Source organism: Equus caballus, chromosome 30 (assembly GCF_041296265.1).
Source record: "Equus caballus isolate H_3958 breed thoroughbred chromosome 30, TB-T2T, whole genome shotgun sequence".
Taxonomy (NCBI): domain Eukaryota; kingdom Metazoa; phylum Chordata; class Mammalia; order Perissodactyla; family Equidae; genus Equus; species Equus caballus.
Window position 1 is genome coordinate 37,478,339 of NC_091713.1, and position 15,618 is coordinate 37,493,956.

A 15,618-nucleotide genomic window follows, 5' to 3' on the forward strand; every position below is an offset into this window, starting at 1 on the left:
GCCAGCCCCAAAGACAGATTTTTTTTATCTGAATTCTTTTAGACTGTTAAGGGGAAAGTAACAAGGAAAACTTTCTGAGTCTTTTGTTTCTTAAAAATAATCAGCCTAGGGACCAGCCTGGTGATGCAGCAGTTAAGTTCACACCTTCCAGTTTGGCGGCCCAGGGTTTGCCTGTTCGGATCCCTGGTGTGGACCTACGCAGTGCTTGTCAAGCCATGCTGTGGCCGGCATCCCACAAATAAAAAAAAAGTAGAGGAAGATGGGCACGGATGTTAGCTCAGGGCCAGTCGTCCTCAGCAAAAAGAGGAGGATTGGTGGTAGATGTTAGCTCAGGGCTAATCTTCCTCAAAAAAAAAAATAATAATAATCAGCCAAAAATAATCCTCATGTTAAAGAGACACATTTTGTGGTGACACGTTTTGTTCCCTTTGAGAACATTCTGTGATGTTCACACAATGATGAGATGACCTAATGATGTGTTTCTCAGAGCACGTCCCTGTCGTTGAGTGAGACGTGACTATACTACCAGATTTGAAGGGAGAAATAGACAACCATACAATAATAGTAGGGGACTTCAGTACCCCGCTTTTAACGATAGGCAGATCATCCAAACAGGAAATCAGCAAGAAAGCATGGGACTTGAACCATGCTCTCGACCAAATGGACCCAACAGACGTGTACAGAGTGTGTCATCCAACAGCAGCAGAGTCCACTCTTCTCGTGTACAGATGACATTCTCCAAATAGATCATGCATTAGGTCACAAGACAAGTCTTAGTGAATTTGAGAAGATTGAAATCATACCAAGTATCTTTTCCAACCACAATGGGATGAAACTAGAAATGAATTGTAGGAGGAAAACTGGAAATTCACAAATATGTGGGAATTAAACATCACACCCTTAAGCATCCAGGGAGTGAGAGCAGACGCCAAAAGAGGAATCAAAAAATATCTTGAAACAAATGAAAGTGGAGACACAATATACCACAACTTTTGGAATGCAGCAGAAGTGTTCCTAACAGGGAAGTTTGTAGAGCTAGACACCTACATTAAGAAAAAGAAAGATCTCCAATAAACAACCTAACTTTCCAAGTCAAGGAACTAGAAAAAGAAGAACGAACTAAGCCCAAAGTTAGCAAAAGGAAGGAAATAACAAAGATCAGAGCAGAAATAAATGAAACAGAGTCCAGAAAAACAATACAAAAGAGCAATGAAATTAAGAGCTGTTTTCTTGAAAAGATAAACAAAATTCACCAACTTTAGCTAAACTAAGAAGAAAAGAGTGACTCACATATAAAATCAGAAAGGAAAGAGGGGACATTTACAACTGGTACAACAGAAATACAGAGGATTATAAGAGACTACTATGAACAATTATATACCAGCAAGTTGGATGACCTAGAAGAAATGGATAAATTCCTAGAAACAGGTAGCCTACCAAGACTGAATCATGAAGAAAGAGAAAATCTAAACAGACTAACTACTGGTAAGGAGATTGAATTAGTAATCAAAAACCCCCATAGAAGAAAAGCCCAGGACCAGATGGTCTCACTGGGGAATTCTACCAAACATTTAAAGAAGAATTAATATGATTCCTTCTGAAACACTTCCCAAAAGTTGAGGTGGGAACACTTCCAAATGCATTTTACAAGGCCAGCATTTCCCTGATACCAAAGCCAGACAAGGACAGTACAAGAAAAGAAAAGAAAACTACAGGCTAATTTCCCTGATGAATATAGATGCAAAGATTTTCAACAAAATGCTAGCAAACCAAATTCAACAGCACATTGAAAAGATCACATACCACGAGCAAGTGGGATTCATCCCTGGGATGCAAGGATGGTTCAACGCGCATAAGCCAATAAATGTGATACACCACATTAATACAGTGAAAGATGAGAGTCATATGATTGTGTCAGTAAATGTGACACACCACATTAATACAGTGAAAGATGAGAGTCATATGATTGTGTCAATAAATGTGACACACCACATTAATACAGTGAAAGATGAGAGTCATATGATTGTGTCAATAGATGCAGAAAGAGCATTTGACAAAATTGAATATCTATTCATGATACAAACTCTCACAACCTGGGCGTAGAAGGAACATGCCTCAACACAATAAAGGCCATATGTGACAAGCCCACAACTAACATTATACTCAACAGTGAAAGGCTGAAAGCTTTTCCTCTAAGATCGGGAACAAGACAAGGGTGCCCACTCTCGCCACTTTAATTCAGCATGGTACTGGAAGTCCTTGCCAGAGTAATTAGGAAAGAAAAGAAAGAAAAGGCATCAAATCGGAAGGAAGGAGTAAAATTGTCTCTGTTTGCAAATGATGTGATCTCGTGTATAGAAAATCCTAAAGACCCCCCCCAAAAAAACTGTTAGAACTATTAAATGAGTTTACTAAAGACCCCCCCAAAAAAAGTGTTAGAACTATTAAATGAGTTTACTAAACTCATTTAAACTTTAAGGATTAAAAATATGTAAAAATCAGTTGTATTATTATACACTAATAATGAACTACCAGAAAGAAAAATTAGGAAAACTACTAATTTTTGCAGTCGCATCAAAAACAAAATATCTAGGAATAAATTTAATCACACAGGTGAAAGATCTATACACTGAAAGCTGTAAGACATTGAGAGGAAAAATTGAAGACACAGATAAATGGAAAGATATTCTGTGCTCATGGATTGAAAGAATTAATACTTAAAATGTCTGTATTACCCAAAGCAATGTACAGATTCAGTGCAGCAAAATTCCAGTGGCATTTTTCACAGAAATAGAAGAAACAATCCTAAAATTTGTATGGAACCACGGAACACCCCAAATAGCCAAAGCAATCTTGAGAAAGAAGAACAAAGCTGGAGGCATCACACTTCCTGATTTCAAACTATATTACAAAGCTGTAGTAACCAAAACAGTATGGTATTGGCATAAAAACCGACACACAGATCAATGGAATAGAATAGAGAGCCCAGAAATAAACCCATGCATGTATGGTCAGTTAATTTATGACGAAGGAGGCAAGAATATACAATAGGGAAAGGATAGTCTCTCCTGAAATGGTGTTGAGAAAACTGGACAGCCACATACAAAAGAATGAAACTGGACCCTTATCTTAAACCATACACTAAAGTCAACTCAGAGTGGAGTAAAGACTTGAATGTAAGACCTGAAACCATGAAACTCCTGGAAGAAAACATAGGTGGTAAGCTCCTTGACGTCGGTCTTGGCAATGATTTTTTGGATCTGACATCTAAAGCAAAGGCAACAAAAACAAAAAATGAACGAGTTGAACTAAAAAGCTTCTGCACAGCAAAATCATCAGCAAAATGAAAGGACAACCTACGGAATGGGAGAAAATATTTGCAAATCACCTATCTAATAAGGGGTTAATATCCAAAATATATAAAGAACTCATACAACTCAATAGCAAATAAAATGAACAATCCAATTAAAAAATAGGCAGAAGACCTGAATAGACAGTTTTCCAGAGAAGACAAACAGATGGCCAACAGGTACATGAAAGGGTGCTCAACATCTCTAATCATCAGGGAAATATGCAAATCAAAACCACAAGGAGATACTACTTCACACCTGATGGAATGGTTGTTATCAAAAAGGTAAGAGAGAACAAGTGCTGGCAAGGATGTGGAGAAAAGGGAACCCTTGTGCACTGTTGGTGGGAATGTAAATTGATGCAACCACTATGAAAACAGTGTTGAGATTCTTCACAAAATTAAAATAGAACTACTGTGCCCCCCAGCAATCCCACTCCTGGGTGTAGGTCCAAAGGAAATGATCACGGGACCTCAGAGAGATGCCTGCATGCCCAAGTTCATCGCAGCACTGCTCACAACAGCCAAGGCCTGGACACAACCTAAGTGTCTGCCAGTGGATGAATGGATCAAGATGTGGTGTGTGTGTACAGTGAAATATTATTCAGCCATGAGGAGTAATTAAATCCGGCCATTTATGACAACATAGATGGAGCTGTTGGGTATTATGCTAAGTGAAATAAGCCAGACAGGGAAAGACATATACTATATGGTACCACTTATATGTGGAATTTTTTAAAAAGTCAAACTCCTTGAGGGGCTGGCCCCGTGGCTGAGTGGTTACGTTCACGCGCTCCGCTGCAGGCGGCCCAGTATTTCGTCGGTTCGAATCCTGGGCGCGGACATGGCACTGCTCGTCAGACCACGCTGAGGCAGCGTCCCACATGCCACAACTAGAGGAACCCACAACGAAGAATACACAACTATGTACCGGGGGGCTTTGGGGAGAAAAAGGAAAAAAAAAAAAAAAAAGTCAAACTCCTTGAAAAAGAGTAGAGTGTTGGTTTTGGGGCAGGGGGCATGGGGAGAGGTTGGTAAAATGGTGCACACTCTCATCTGTAAGATGAATGGGGTCTGAGGATCCAGTGTAAAACAGACCAACTATGGTTGATAACACTTGTGTCATTGAAGTTTTCTGAGAGTAGAACTTAAATATTCTCACCAAAAAAGAAAGGAAGAAGTATGTGAGATGATAGATGGGGGGAGTCTTTTCACAATGTGTACATATATCAAATCACCACAACATACACTTGAAACATCTTACAATGTAGATGTCGATTTCACCTCAATAACGCTGAGAAAAAGTTTTTTTACAATAAGTTTATATTACTTTTATAATCAGGAAAAATGTGAAGAAAACTTTTTTTTAAATAATGTTCAAGTCTCTGATGATGTGGGCCGTGGTTTCTTGAAAGGTATAGCAGGTTCTGTGGAAAGGTGATGAGAGCTATGAATATGCACACCAAAGAAGTGGACACTCACACAGTTCTGCAGAGTGTGTCAGACTGGATCCCTTGACGCCGGCCGTGGCTCCCGGCTAGGGACTGCCTGTGAGGGACCTTAGCTGTTCTCTCCAGCCGCTGACACCCTGGCTCCTGGCTCTCGCATCGTGGCGCTCTTTCTAGCATCACCAGCAGCCTTTCAGTGGCCCTCACGCCACCTTTGCCTCTCTTTCCTCTTCTGCCCAGTTTGAATTTACTCCTCCATCTCATAGTTTATGTATCATGGCAAACTGCCTCAAACTTTTCTGAAGCAACATACTATACTGATCAGCAAATGTGTATTCATGTCACATTTCTCAAGTCATGTTTATGTAATTTCTCCTGAGCTCCAAATTAATGTGCCTGTGCTTACTATCCATACCAGCATGGATATCTTACAGTACCTGAAAAGCAACACATCCACTGCTGAGCTCACAGGGTACCGCCTCCAGGCCTGCCCTACTTGTGTTCCCCGTTAGCACAAGTGATGTCTCATACCTTTAGGTCTTGTACCTAAAGATAGAGATGTATACTTTCTGTTTGAATAAAAGCGGGCATCCCAGATCTCTGCCCTTGGATCCTGGTTCCTCAGTCTCGTCTCTTCCTCCCTCCCGCTGCTGCTCCCTGAGCTTGTGTTCCCACCTTCCTCTGCCTGAGTTACTGCAGTTGCGTCCTAATGCATCTCTCTGCCTCTAGCCTCACACTACTGCAGTCTGTCTATTTTAGCTGTCAAACTGACCTTTCTAAAATAGGAAACTGATATTTTTGCTCCCATAATTCAAACCTTCATGGCTTCAGTTGTGCTCTTCAAACTCTGAGATACAGATAACCTAGAAGGAAGTCGTGGTATGCAGGTGGTATGAAGCCACAGAATAAATATGTACCATCTTCCTGGGGTGTCAGTTTTCCTTGAAGACTTTGGGGTAGAGTAAACAAGAAATTAGCTGTTAGAAGTCATTTGTAAAAAAGTGTGATACAGCGGCTTCCAGAGCAAAGTCCAAGCTCCCTTTGCTTGACCTACAAGATCCCATATAATCTGACCGGATGTGCAGTCTGTGATCTGCAAGACTGTAGTTTCCAGTTCGTTGGAGGGGTACCGTGACTGTGAATCCTTTGGGTGGAGAAGCAGGGGGGAGGTGGGACACCACTGAGTGCCAGGAGGGAGAGGCCAAGGGGACACCCAGTCTAAGACGCCGAGAGCTGACCCTCACCCAGAGCAGCTGTGCAGGAGACGCTAGACCAGAGCAAGGTGACACTGAAAATAGGGTGTTATGGACCGAAAAACAAAGTCTGTGGACAAATCTGAGATCAAAGCCCTCAGTTTTACTGGTCATTATGGACCTTTGAACTCAGCAGCTGACACAAATAATACAGTTGTAAGACACTTAAAAAGTAAGAAATCATTTATGGAGCACCTGGTGAGGGCTTTGTTTCTGTAGTAGGTTCTTTTAACATACAGAAACAGTGTTTCTATTGACTTTTAACTTAGCATTGCCCTTCTGAAGATAAACAAAGACTTTGATGATGTATTTTTAACATTGCATCCCATTGGACATAGTAAGCAGCACCTAGTAAGTACTGACTGAATAAGAGTCGAATAAGGTAGACCCATGTATGGAAAACTTTAAACCCTACAAATAATCCACTCGTTTTATAAGTGTGCATAGAATGTTTATATAAATTGATCTCATTTTAGGATACAAAAAAAACTCCAAAAAGTACAAAATTTTTATTCCATGGAGGTTGAAAATAGTCTCCTCCTAAATAACAGTTCTGTTGGAAAAGATGTTGGAAACACTGTAACTATTTGGAAAACAACAGACTATGTGTCAGAATCTGAGGAGCGGGACTGAAACAGTATCTGAGGTATGGTAAAGCGTTTGACTGAAATTAAGCCTAATAATTGGGATATGATGATGTGACTGGGATTTGCTTCAAAACAGATGGGGAGAGGAATGGAGGAAATTTTAAAGGAAATAGCAAAGACCAAAGCAGAAATTAATTAGAAGTGTAGATATGGTAGTGCTGATGTTTATAAAATACGCCACAGAAGGGTGTAAAAACTAACTCTGGGAGTAGCTTCCTCAAGCTACACATATGAGTGGTGTCACATGTGACACTGGCTGGAAAACCCGACTTGAGGGAGCCGCTCTGAACCATCCCTGCTTCTCCCTCACTGCAGTTACTGTGACCAGCTGAAAGTCTCGGAGAGCACCCACGTGCTCCAGCCCTTCCTCCCCAGCATCCTGGACGGCCTCATCCACCTGGCAGCCCAGTTCAGCTCCGAGGTCCTCAACCTGGTGATGGAGACCCTGTGCATCGTTTGCACAGTCGACCCAGAGTTCACCGCAAGCATGGAAAGCAAAATCTGCCCCTTCACCATCGCCATCTTCCTGAAGTACAGTAACGGTACGCCCGGGGAGGAGGTGTCGACGGGGGGGCGCCAAAGGAGAGCTGGCGTCTGGGGAGGTTAGCTGCACGGTTCCGTAGGTCTGATGGTTTTAAGCATCATAAGCAAAGAACGTGGCTTCCAGTTAGAGTGGAGCTGTGCCGCAGACACAGTTCCGCTAAAAAGTGGGATACCTATTCCTCTACTTCTTAGTTTCTCATAAGAACTGGGGGAAAAGATGATACAGGGCCAACAAATGATAGAGGATTCAGAGCTTGGACAATAAAGCAGGAGAGGGAGCAGCTGAATCAAAAACTTCCTGAAAGAAGAGGCCTAGAGCTACAATCAGAAAAGGCGACGGTGAAGAAGATGCCTCAGAGGCTTAGGAACACGGGGTGCATCACATGTGTTTCATAGTGACAGAAAATTGGAGATCAAAAAGATTAGTGAAATTAATTACATCCATAAAATGGAATGCTGTGCGGCCATTAAAGAGCTAAGCCTCAAAAGAATATTTAAAGCCATGAGAAAGTGCTCACATTATAATAAGTGAACAGTTCTCCGCAAAAATGCATAGAATATAATCCCAAGTTTTGGGTTTTGTTTTAGAAAAAGAATTATGTAGAGATACGTATGTAGAAAAAATAACACAGAAAATACATCAAAATGTTAGGAGTGGTTATTTTTAGGTGGTGGAATTATAGCTGTTTTCTTTCCTTTGGTGCTTATCTGCATTTTAAGTTTTTCTGTAGTGAGTGTGTATTATTAATATGTTATTTTCAGAAAAAATATTGAGGATATTTGTTTTTAAAGAGGGAACCCCAGTATTGAAGCTCAGAAGGATACCTAGAGTTCAGGTTTGGTTATTTTAATACCGTATCATGCCAAACATTTTATTGGATTTGCTTTTTCACTTGAAAGTGTGTCCTGGGGAGGGCCCCACGTTGTGCTCTCAGACTCCCCATCGTATGTTAGATGGCTGCGCCGGCCTCTGTCCCGTCTGCTCGTGGGCCGCGAGGTGCCCGTGTTTCTGCTGCAGACGATGCTGCACTGCTCCTTCCACACGTCCTAGCACGCTGCGCCCACACCCTGTGCCCGGCCCCCTGGCGTGTCGCATCTGGGCGGAGGGTCTTTTCCTCATGTAGGTAAAAAGGGTTGAGCTCAAGTTCCTTTCTTCACAAGGCTCTGCTTTTGGGTGTTTTACTGTTTGCCCTGGAAATGCCTTCAACTGTCCATCGTGTGTCTGTCATGACGTGTCTGATGCCGGCCCCGGGGAGATGTGTATGATTCCTCCTCAACACAGGGAAACCAAGGGGAAAGTTAGTGTTTCGGCAGTTTTTGAAACTTTCTTGTCTCCTTAACAAAATACCAGTGGGCTTTTTTTTGTTTCTTAAGCTTTGGTTTCATAATCAGTCCAGGTTTGATGAGAATAAAGGCATTAAAGATTTGCCCCAGAAAAAGAGCCAAGTTTTGTTTTAGGAGTAACTATTACTGACTAGTCTCCAGCTTAATGGAACCGTGCAACACTGTGTCCCTGGGAGATGCAGCATCTCCCATCCTCTCAGGTGTTCACGTGGCCCCGTGGGCTTCCAGGAGTGTGGTGCCTGGTCACAGCAGAAGTTGCTCACTTAGGTTAGGGCAGACAACAGAAGCACATGCAGACCCTCGGGAGGATCCATGTCGCTTTGTCCGCTTCAGATCCTGTCGTCGCCTCGCTGGCTCAGGACATCTTCAAGGAGCTGTCCCAGATCGAGGCCTGTCAGGGTCCAATGCAGATGAGGCTGATTCCCACTCTAGTCAGCATCATGCAGGCCCCAGCAGACAAGATCCCCGCGGGGCTCTGTGCGGTAAGCGGCTGCGCAGCGATGTGGCTGTGGGTATGGCTGTGGGTGTGGGTATGAGGGCGCACTGCAAATGCCGCCTGCAGACCCCACCTCGCTGGCGGGAAACCAGTAGCATTAGAGGTTCATGGGGTGGTTTTACTGGGCTGCTCTGCCTACAAGGACAGTGGGTCATGCTTGAGGCTTTAAGAAATGGCCATTCTTGTTCCAGAGGTGCCTTAGTGAATTAAGCAGAGGGCCATCATAACACCACCACTACGTATGTCACCTGGCTCTCCAGCCCACCACCATAGGCCCCATAGGGGCCAAGAGCGCTATCTCCTATCTGAGTGTTCCTTTTCTTTCAGAAACTTGCCTTTTATTAGTGAGCTTTCTCTGGGTTGCAATGTTGTATCCACCCAAGAAGCATCTTGGTTGTTGGGCACTCCTGCCCCCACCCCAGAGGCAACTCTGACTCTCCTTCCTTCTCTCCTTCAGACCGCCATCGACATCCTGACCACAGTAGTACGGAACACCAAGCCTCCGCTTTCCCAGCTCCTCATCTGCCAAGCATTCCCTGCTGTGGCACAGTGCACCCTTCACACAGATGACAATGCTACCATGCAGGTATCTGAGCCATGGTGGCTAGAAAAGGGAGGGCCTAGAGTAGGCTGAGAAACATGGCACGTCTCATGCTCCTGAGATGCAAGTCTCTCAAATATGTGTTTACCCGGAGGACTCAGGAAGGGTTCCGACTGCAGAAGCCAAGCGTGCTGTCCTTCCAGGTGTGCTCTGATCTTAACGAGTGTGCATGCAGGGCACCTTGCCCATGTGTGGCTGGGTACTGCAGCCGTGGACGAGCTCACAGACACATGGACTTGGAGCCCTAGGAGTCCTTCCTGGATATTTCTTCTGCTATAACATCAGCAAAGTGATAGGCCTTCAGAAATCTCTGGGCAAATGGTGGTTTGTGTAAGATCTGTCTTTATTCCCATAGAGACCTGTTGTACCCCAGTTATTGTTACGTCTTAGGCAGGTTTTTCAGTACCAGAGTAGATCTTTATGTTTAAACTCAGTTTGCTTGGCCATTGTCCCTTGTGATGAGAAGTGTGCGTTTTTGAGATAAGTGATCAGCTAAAGTGGGGCTCTGTAGTCCGTGTCTGTGATGACAGCCTGCAGTGGTATGAGCCCACCACAAGCCCTGTCGGCTCAGCACTTAACGAGGCCTAGGCCTCCGGGAATAACCTTTGCACACACAGACAGGGCCTCCTGGCATCTGTCCCCAGTTGCTAACCTTGCCACCCTTGTCTCCCCAGAATGGTGGAGAGTGCTTGCGGGCCTATGTGTCAGTGACGCTGGAACAGGTCGCCCAGTGGCACGATGAGCAGGGCCACAGTGGGCTGTGGTACGTGATGCAGGTGGTGAGCCAGCTCCTGGACCCCCGCACCTCGGAGTTCACCGCAGCCTTTGTGGGCCGCCTCGTCTCCACCCTAATCTCCAAGGCAGGGCGGGAGCTGGGGGAGAACCTGGACCAGATCCTTCGTGCCGTCCTCAGTAAAATGCAGCAGGCAGAGACACTCAGTGTCATGCAGGTAAGAGGACAGTGGGGGTGGGCTTCCCCCTCCCCCGGTGATGGAGATGGAAGTCAGCGTGCTAGTCCTAAGTTAACAAGGAGGTCTCCCCTATCTCCCGTTCCTTCCCTCACCTCTTGTCTCTGAAGCCCTTGTCCTTCTTGTTCCCTCCTAGTCTCTGATCATGGTGTTCGCTCATCTGGTGCACACGCAGCTGGAACCCCTCTTGGAGTTCCTGTGCAGCCTCCCAGGACCCACAGGCAAACCTGCCCTGGAGTTTGTGATGGCCGAGTGGACGAGCCGGCAGCACCTGTTCTATGGGCAGTATGAGGGCAAAGTTAGGTGGGCCTCACCTGTCGTCTCTGAGCGCTCTGCCTCTCTGCGCGTTTCCTCTTTCCCTGACTTGCTTCACTGATTTTTGTTCGACATACCAAACGGCCCCTTCTCCCGTTTCCCTCTTCCTTTATTGCTCACCTGTATATGGTCATGCATAGTTTAACAGCAGGGATATGTTCTGAGAAATGCGTCGTTAAGCGATTTTGTTGTTGTGCAAACATCATAGAGTGTATTGACACAGACCTAGATGGGGTAGCCTGCTCCACGCCTAGGCTGTATATGGTAGGAGTCCTGTGGGTCCTCCATCGTGTGTGCAGTCCCTCACTGACCAAAGTGTTGTTTTGCAGCGCGTGACTGTATTTGAATAGCTGCCTTCTTGAAACTCCCCCAAAAAAAGGCTACACAGCCAGACCGTATTTTTTTGATCTCTGCCGGCTGGAGCCCCTCCTCTGCCACGGACTTCACCCAGCCCCGCACTGCTGGTGCCTGTTCTCCCTTCCACACCCCAGCCCTCCAAGCCTGGCTCTCTGACTTCTCTCTGGGCTTTGTCCAACCAGTTCTCATCACACCCTTGCCCCTTTCAGTGGGCACAGCCATCGTGCCACCTGCCCACCCCAGCTTCCTTCAGGAACAGTTCTCATTAGACATCCTCACGCACACTAACTCCCATTCTCGGCTAGACTTTCATCTCTCCTAATTGGTTGTGAACAGACTTTCCACCAGCAGTCTGCGGTGTAATTGCTCACCCCCAGCGTGAGCTCTAGCAGGGTGCTGATTGACCCCCTCTGGCTCTTCTCGCCAGCTCGGTGGCCCTGTGTAAGCTGCTCCAGCACGGCATCAACGCGGATGACAAGCGGCTGCAAGATATCCGCGTGAAAGGGGAGGAGATCCACAGCATGGAGGAGGGCATCCGCACCCGCTCCAAGTCAGCCAAAAGTGGGTGTGCCGCCTCCGGTGCCCAGCCGGGACTAGGGCCGCCTGGGGTGGGGGCGGCAGCGCTGGGATCTGTGTTTCTAAAACATACTTGTTAGCGATGGGCTTGGCAGAAAGAAGCAGAAAACTCTAGACAAACAACGGGGGAGAACATTCAGTTCCTGTTGCTAAAAGCCGTCTCAGGTACCAAGGGTCCCGAGCTTCCAGCTCCCTCTGGGACTCTGAGTCCCACTGTGAGCGTGTCTTTGTGACCAGGCTGCCTTTGGCCTGGGGCTCTGTGGTCTGGGTAGTGAGTGCCGAGCTGCCTTCTTTACTGCAGGCCCAGAGTCACCTGCACTGCCGCTCCAGCTGTAGGCCACGGGCCCTGGGGTGTTGTACGCGCTATGGTCATACGGCTACCTGGTTCCCGCGCTGTTACTGGCCAAAACCTATGTAATTCCTGCACTCTCCTCTCCTGACTTCTGAACTCTTCTGACACCCTGCAGAGTGGAGTCATTTGGCGTGAGGCCGCCCTGGCAGCTGGCTCAAGTCTGGGGTGGTGGGAGCCTGAGGGTGCTGGGCTGTCTGCTGAGCAGCACTGCGGGAAGACGGGGCCTTGCCCCAGGGAGCCCGGCAGCAGTCTGACTCGAAGCCTTGCTTCCTTCCTCCCAGACCCTGAGCGCTGGACGAACATCCCTCTGCTGGTCAAGATCCTAAAGCTGGTCATCAACGAGCTCTCCAGTGTCATGGAGGCCAATGCCGCTCGCCAGGCCGCGCCTGCCGCGTGGAGTCAAGGTGCGCCAGGCCTCCTCCCAGGAGCCTTGAACCTGGCAGATCAAGTTACAGATGTCCAAATTAGCGATTTCCTTTGTTGAGTCACTGTTTTTTGGTTTGGGGTTTTTTTTTTTTTTTTTTTCAATGTTTCTCGCATGTCTCCTGTGTGGCTAGCATTGCTGGGCCTGTAAAGAGCTGCTTTTCAGGCCTAGTGGGTGAAATCGCGCAGAGGCTGGGGTGGGAGGCAAGCTGCTTCAGCCCTTCCTGTTTGGTTTTTTTCAGGAGCTTCTCCACCTTCCCTCTCCCCCAGAACACTCTCGGTTCTTCCTGTCAGACTTGCTGGGAGGGTTGGCCCGGTTGGCCCTCTGGAACCGCAGGCCGTGTTGCAGAAGCCCTGGGCACCCTTCTGCTCCCGCCTGTCTGGGTCTGGGAGAGGAGGTGTGTGAGTATGCTCCAGCCGCTCCTCATCTCTCTTAGATGACTCCAACGACATGTGGGAGGACCAGGAGGAGGAGGAGGACGACGAGGAGGACGGCTTGGCTGGCCAGCTTTTGTCTGACATCCTTGCTACAAGCAAATATGGTAAGTAGTTTGGGAAGAGGACAGCATGGTGATGCCCTTCCTGTGCACTGGGACCGAGAAGGGGGTTCCAGAGAAGGGGAGAGGGGGCTGCAGGGAGGTTCCTGGGCTTTCACACCCCCTCCCTCAGCCGTGTGCGATGCCTCAGCCCCGGGCTGATCAGGGGCCTCTGTCCTGACCCCTCCTGTGTTGGCTGTGTCTGACAGAGGAGGATTACTATGAGGATGACGAGGAAGATGACCCTGACGCCCTGAAGGATCCTCTCTATCAGATTGATCTGCAGGTGAGGGTGTCCAGAGACGAGGTCTTACAGGTGACAGTATCTCAGACCACGGAAAAGGGAATAGAGTTCAAGCCCTATGGCTCATCCTGGGAGCCCTCCTGGGGCAGAGAGTTCCTGTCCTGCTGAGTTGTCAGGCGCTTGGGGTGGGCCAGGACTTCACACCTTCGTGTTTATAGTGTTGTAATCCAGCTTTTTGATGCTGTGTTGTGAAGGTCCTCGGGCGGAATATGAGATACATTCTAGGGAAAATGTTTCCCTGTGGAATTTGGTCTCTGGGTTGAACCTAAATTGGATCAAGAATGTAGAAAGCCATCTCTCAGGGTGCTGGCGTTTGTCTACAGCCAGTCTTTCCTAGTCCACGTGTGGTCCTTGCCGCACTCCCGAGAGCGGCCCGGGAACCTCCAGCGTGCTGCTCTCCCCCTCCAGGCGTACCTCACGGACTTCCTCTGCCAGTTCGCTCAGCAGCCCTGCTACGTCATGTTCTCAGGCCACCTGAATGACAACGAGAGGCGGGTTCTGCAGACCATCGGCATCTAAAGAGCGGGTCTTTCCACGTTTGCTCCTCCTCCTGGCCCAGCCACAGACTGTTGCAGCCCTTACTGGCCTTGAGATGCACTTTCTTCTCGACCTGGAGTGGCCTCCTGACTCTTGGCCCTTGGCCTTTGCAGAGTGACACGACAATTCAGACCAAGCTCACCAGTGCTGTCACTTAGGAATGCTGGAACAAAGGACATTTCTCAAAGTCCCCCTGAAGATATCCCATCTCGAGCACCCTTTGCTCCCCAGCTGTGCCCTGCCTCCCTTCCTCGAGTCCTCTGCTGGCCAGTCCAGAAACATACTGCCTAGGATCATGTGTGTTCATGGATCACTCGCCCCACCTCAGGAGCACAGAGAGTCATGACTATTTATATTCTAAAACAGACCTGTTTACTTTCATAGGACGTCTGATGTGTTCAGATAGGAAGGCCCCTGAGAGGTACTGATGCTTTCTGCCTCCGCCGCAGACGCTCTGGGTTCTCTGCAGGAACGAGAGGAAGCAGCTATCTTGTCGCCCTCTCCAGTGACCTCTCCGTGTTCCCACCCACAACACTAAGGCTGCCCTGTCTGTCAAAGGAAGTCCTCCTGTCCTTGCCTCCTTGCATGACAGCCCCTCCCCACGCTCTTCCTCTGTGCACATGCGCACACACAGGAGAAGCCAGGCAGATGGCAATCCAGTTTTCCTTTTTTAGGGGAAAAAAATGGGAAAAACAGATTTTTTTAAAAGTCCACCTGACCCAACTCTATTTAATATGCCTCTCCCACATATCACCACCCAGCCTGATATTCTCCCTCAGGAATCCTCTGAAGTGGTTAAGTTGTAGCCCTCAAATTTGCAACGTGTATTTTTCTAGGAGAGTAAAGTAATCTTTACAGATGAGTTTGGTCCGCATGGGATCAGTGTCTCTGCACCTCTGCCTCCGTGGCTTGTGGAAGGAAAGTAGAAATAAGGGGGCGGGTCAGGCCGAGCCCAGTAGGACAGCCTGGTGGCCTTAGCTCCCTGGCTCGCAGTGCCCCTTGGAGACCTGTTGAAGGGAGGTCCCTTCACGGGAAATTCGGTCTGCTGTGGGTTCAGAAAGAGCCAGGATGGGCAGTGCAGGGGAGGAAGGGGAGCCCAGCGTGGCCTTTGCTAATGGTGCCCACAGCTCACATCTGGTGCCCCCTTTGACAGCTTCAGAGCATTTCTCTAGGTGGGCAGCCTCAGACAGGAAATGTCCATTCTCAGGAAAGAGCCTCACTGGGGCATTTCCTCTGCAGGACTGTTAGGGAAGCCTAAGGATTTTGTAGCTAATGGTGACTTCATGCCACTAGGGGTCCCTGGTGTTCAACTCCCACGTCTGAGTTGGGAGGGATGTCAGAGTTACTATCTTGGAGACACCTGAGGGCGTGTGTTGCCAGTGCCGCGAGGTTCCAAGGCTGGCGCTGCCTCTGCCCCTGCTGTTCTCCCCTTGAGTTAGGGAGGCCCTGGTGCTGGGACCTAACGGTGCTCAGGAGCCCACAGTCTGAGCCTTAGACTCGCTCCAGAGTTGGCGATCTCGAGGCAGTGCAGTTGGGTTCAGTGCCAACGCTTCCACGAGGCCAAGTCAG

The 15,618-nt window shown here is 47.7% G+C and overlaps 1 protein-coding gene across 5 annotated transcripts in view; it reads left to right on the forward strand.

The window, feature by feature from the left end:
• The window catches only part of IPO9 (importin 9), a 47,249-nt gene extending 32,338 nt beyond the window's left edge, over nt 1–14,911 (forward strand). For all 5 annotated transcript variants that reach the window (XM_070255892.1, XM_070255893.1, XM_023632528.2 and 2 more), the window contains 10 exons: nt 7,013–7,239; nt 8,918–9,066; nt 9,538–9,666; nt 10,356–10,631; nt 10,786–10,952; nt 11,749–11,882; nt 12,531–12,653; nt 13,110–13,214; nt 13,418–13,494; nt 13,921–14,911. In XM_070255892.1, the coding sequence (XP_070111993.1) occupies nt 7,013–7,239; nt 8,918–9,066; nt 9,538–9,666; nt 10,356–10,631; nt 10,786–10,952; nt 11,749–11,882; nt 12,531–12,653; nt 13,110–13,214; nt 13,418–13,494; nt 13,921–14,031 (1,498 nt within the window). In that variant the 3' untranslated portion in view covers nt 14,032–14,911. The remainder of the gene's footprint in view (nt 1–7,012; nt 7,240–8,917; nt 9,067–9,537; nt 9,667–10,355; nt 10,632–10,785; nt 10,953–11,748; nt 11,883–12,530; nt 12,654–13,109; nt 13,215–13,417; nt 13,495–13,920) is intronic.
• Nucleotides 14,912–15,618: the final 707 nt, after the last annotated feature.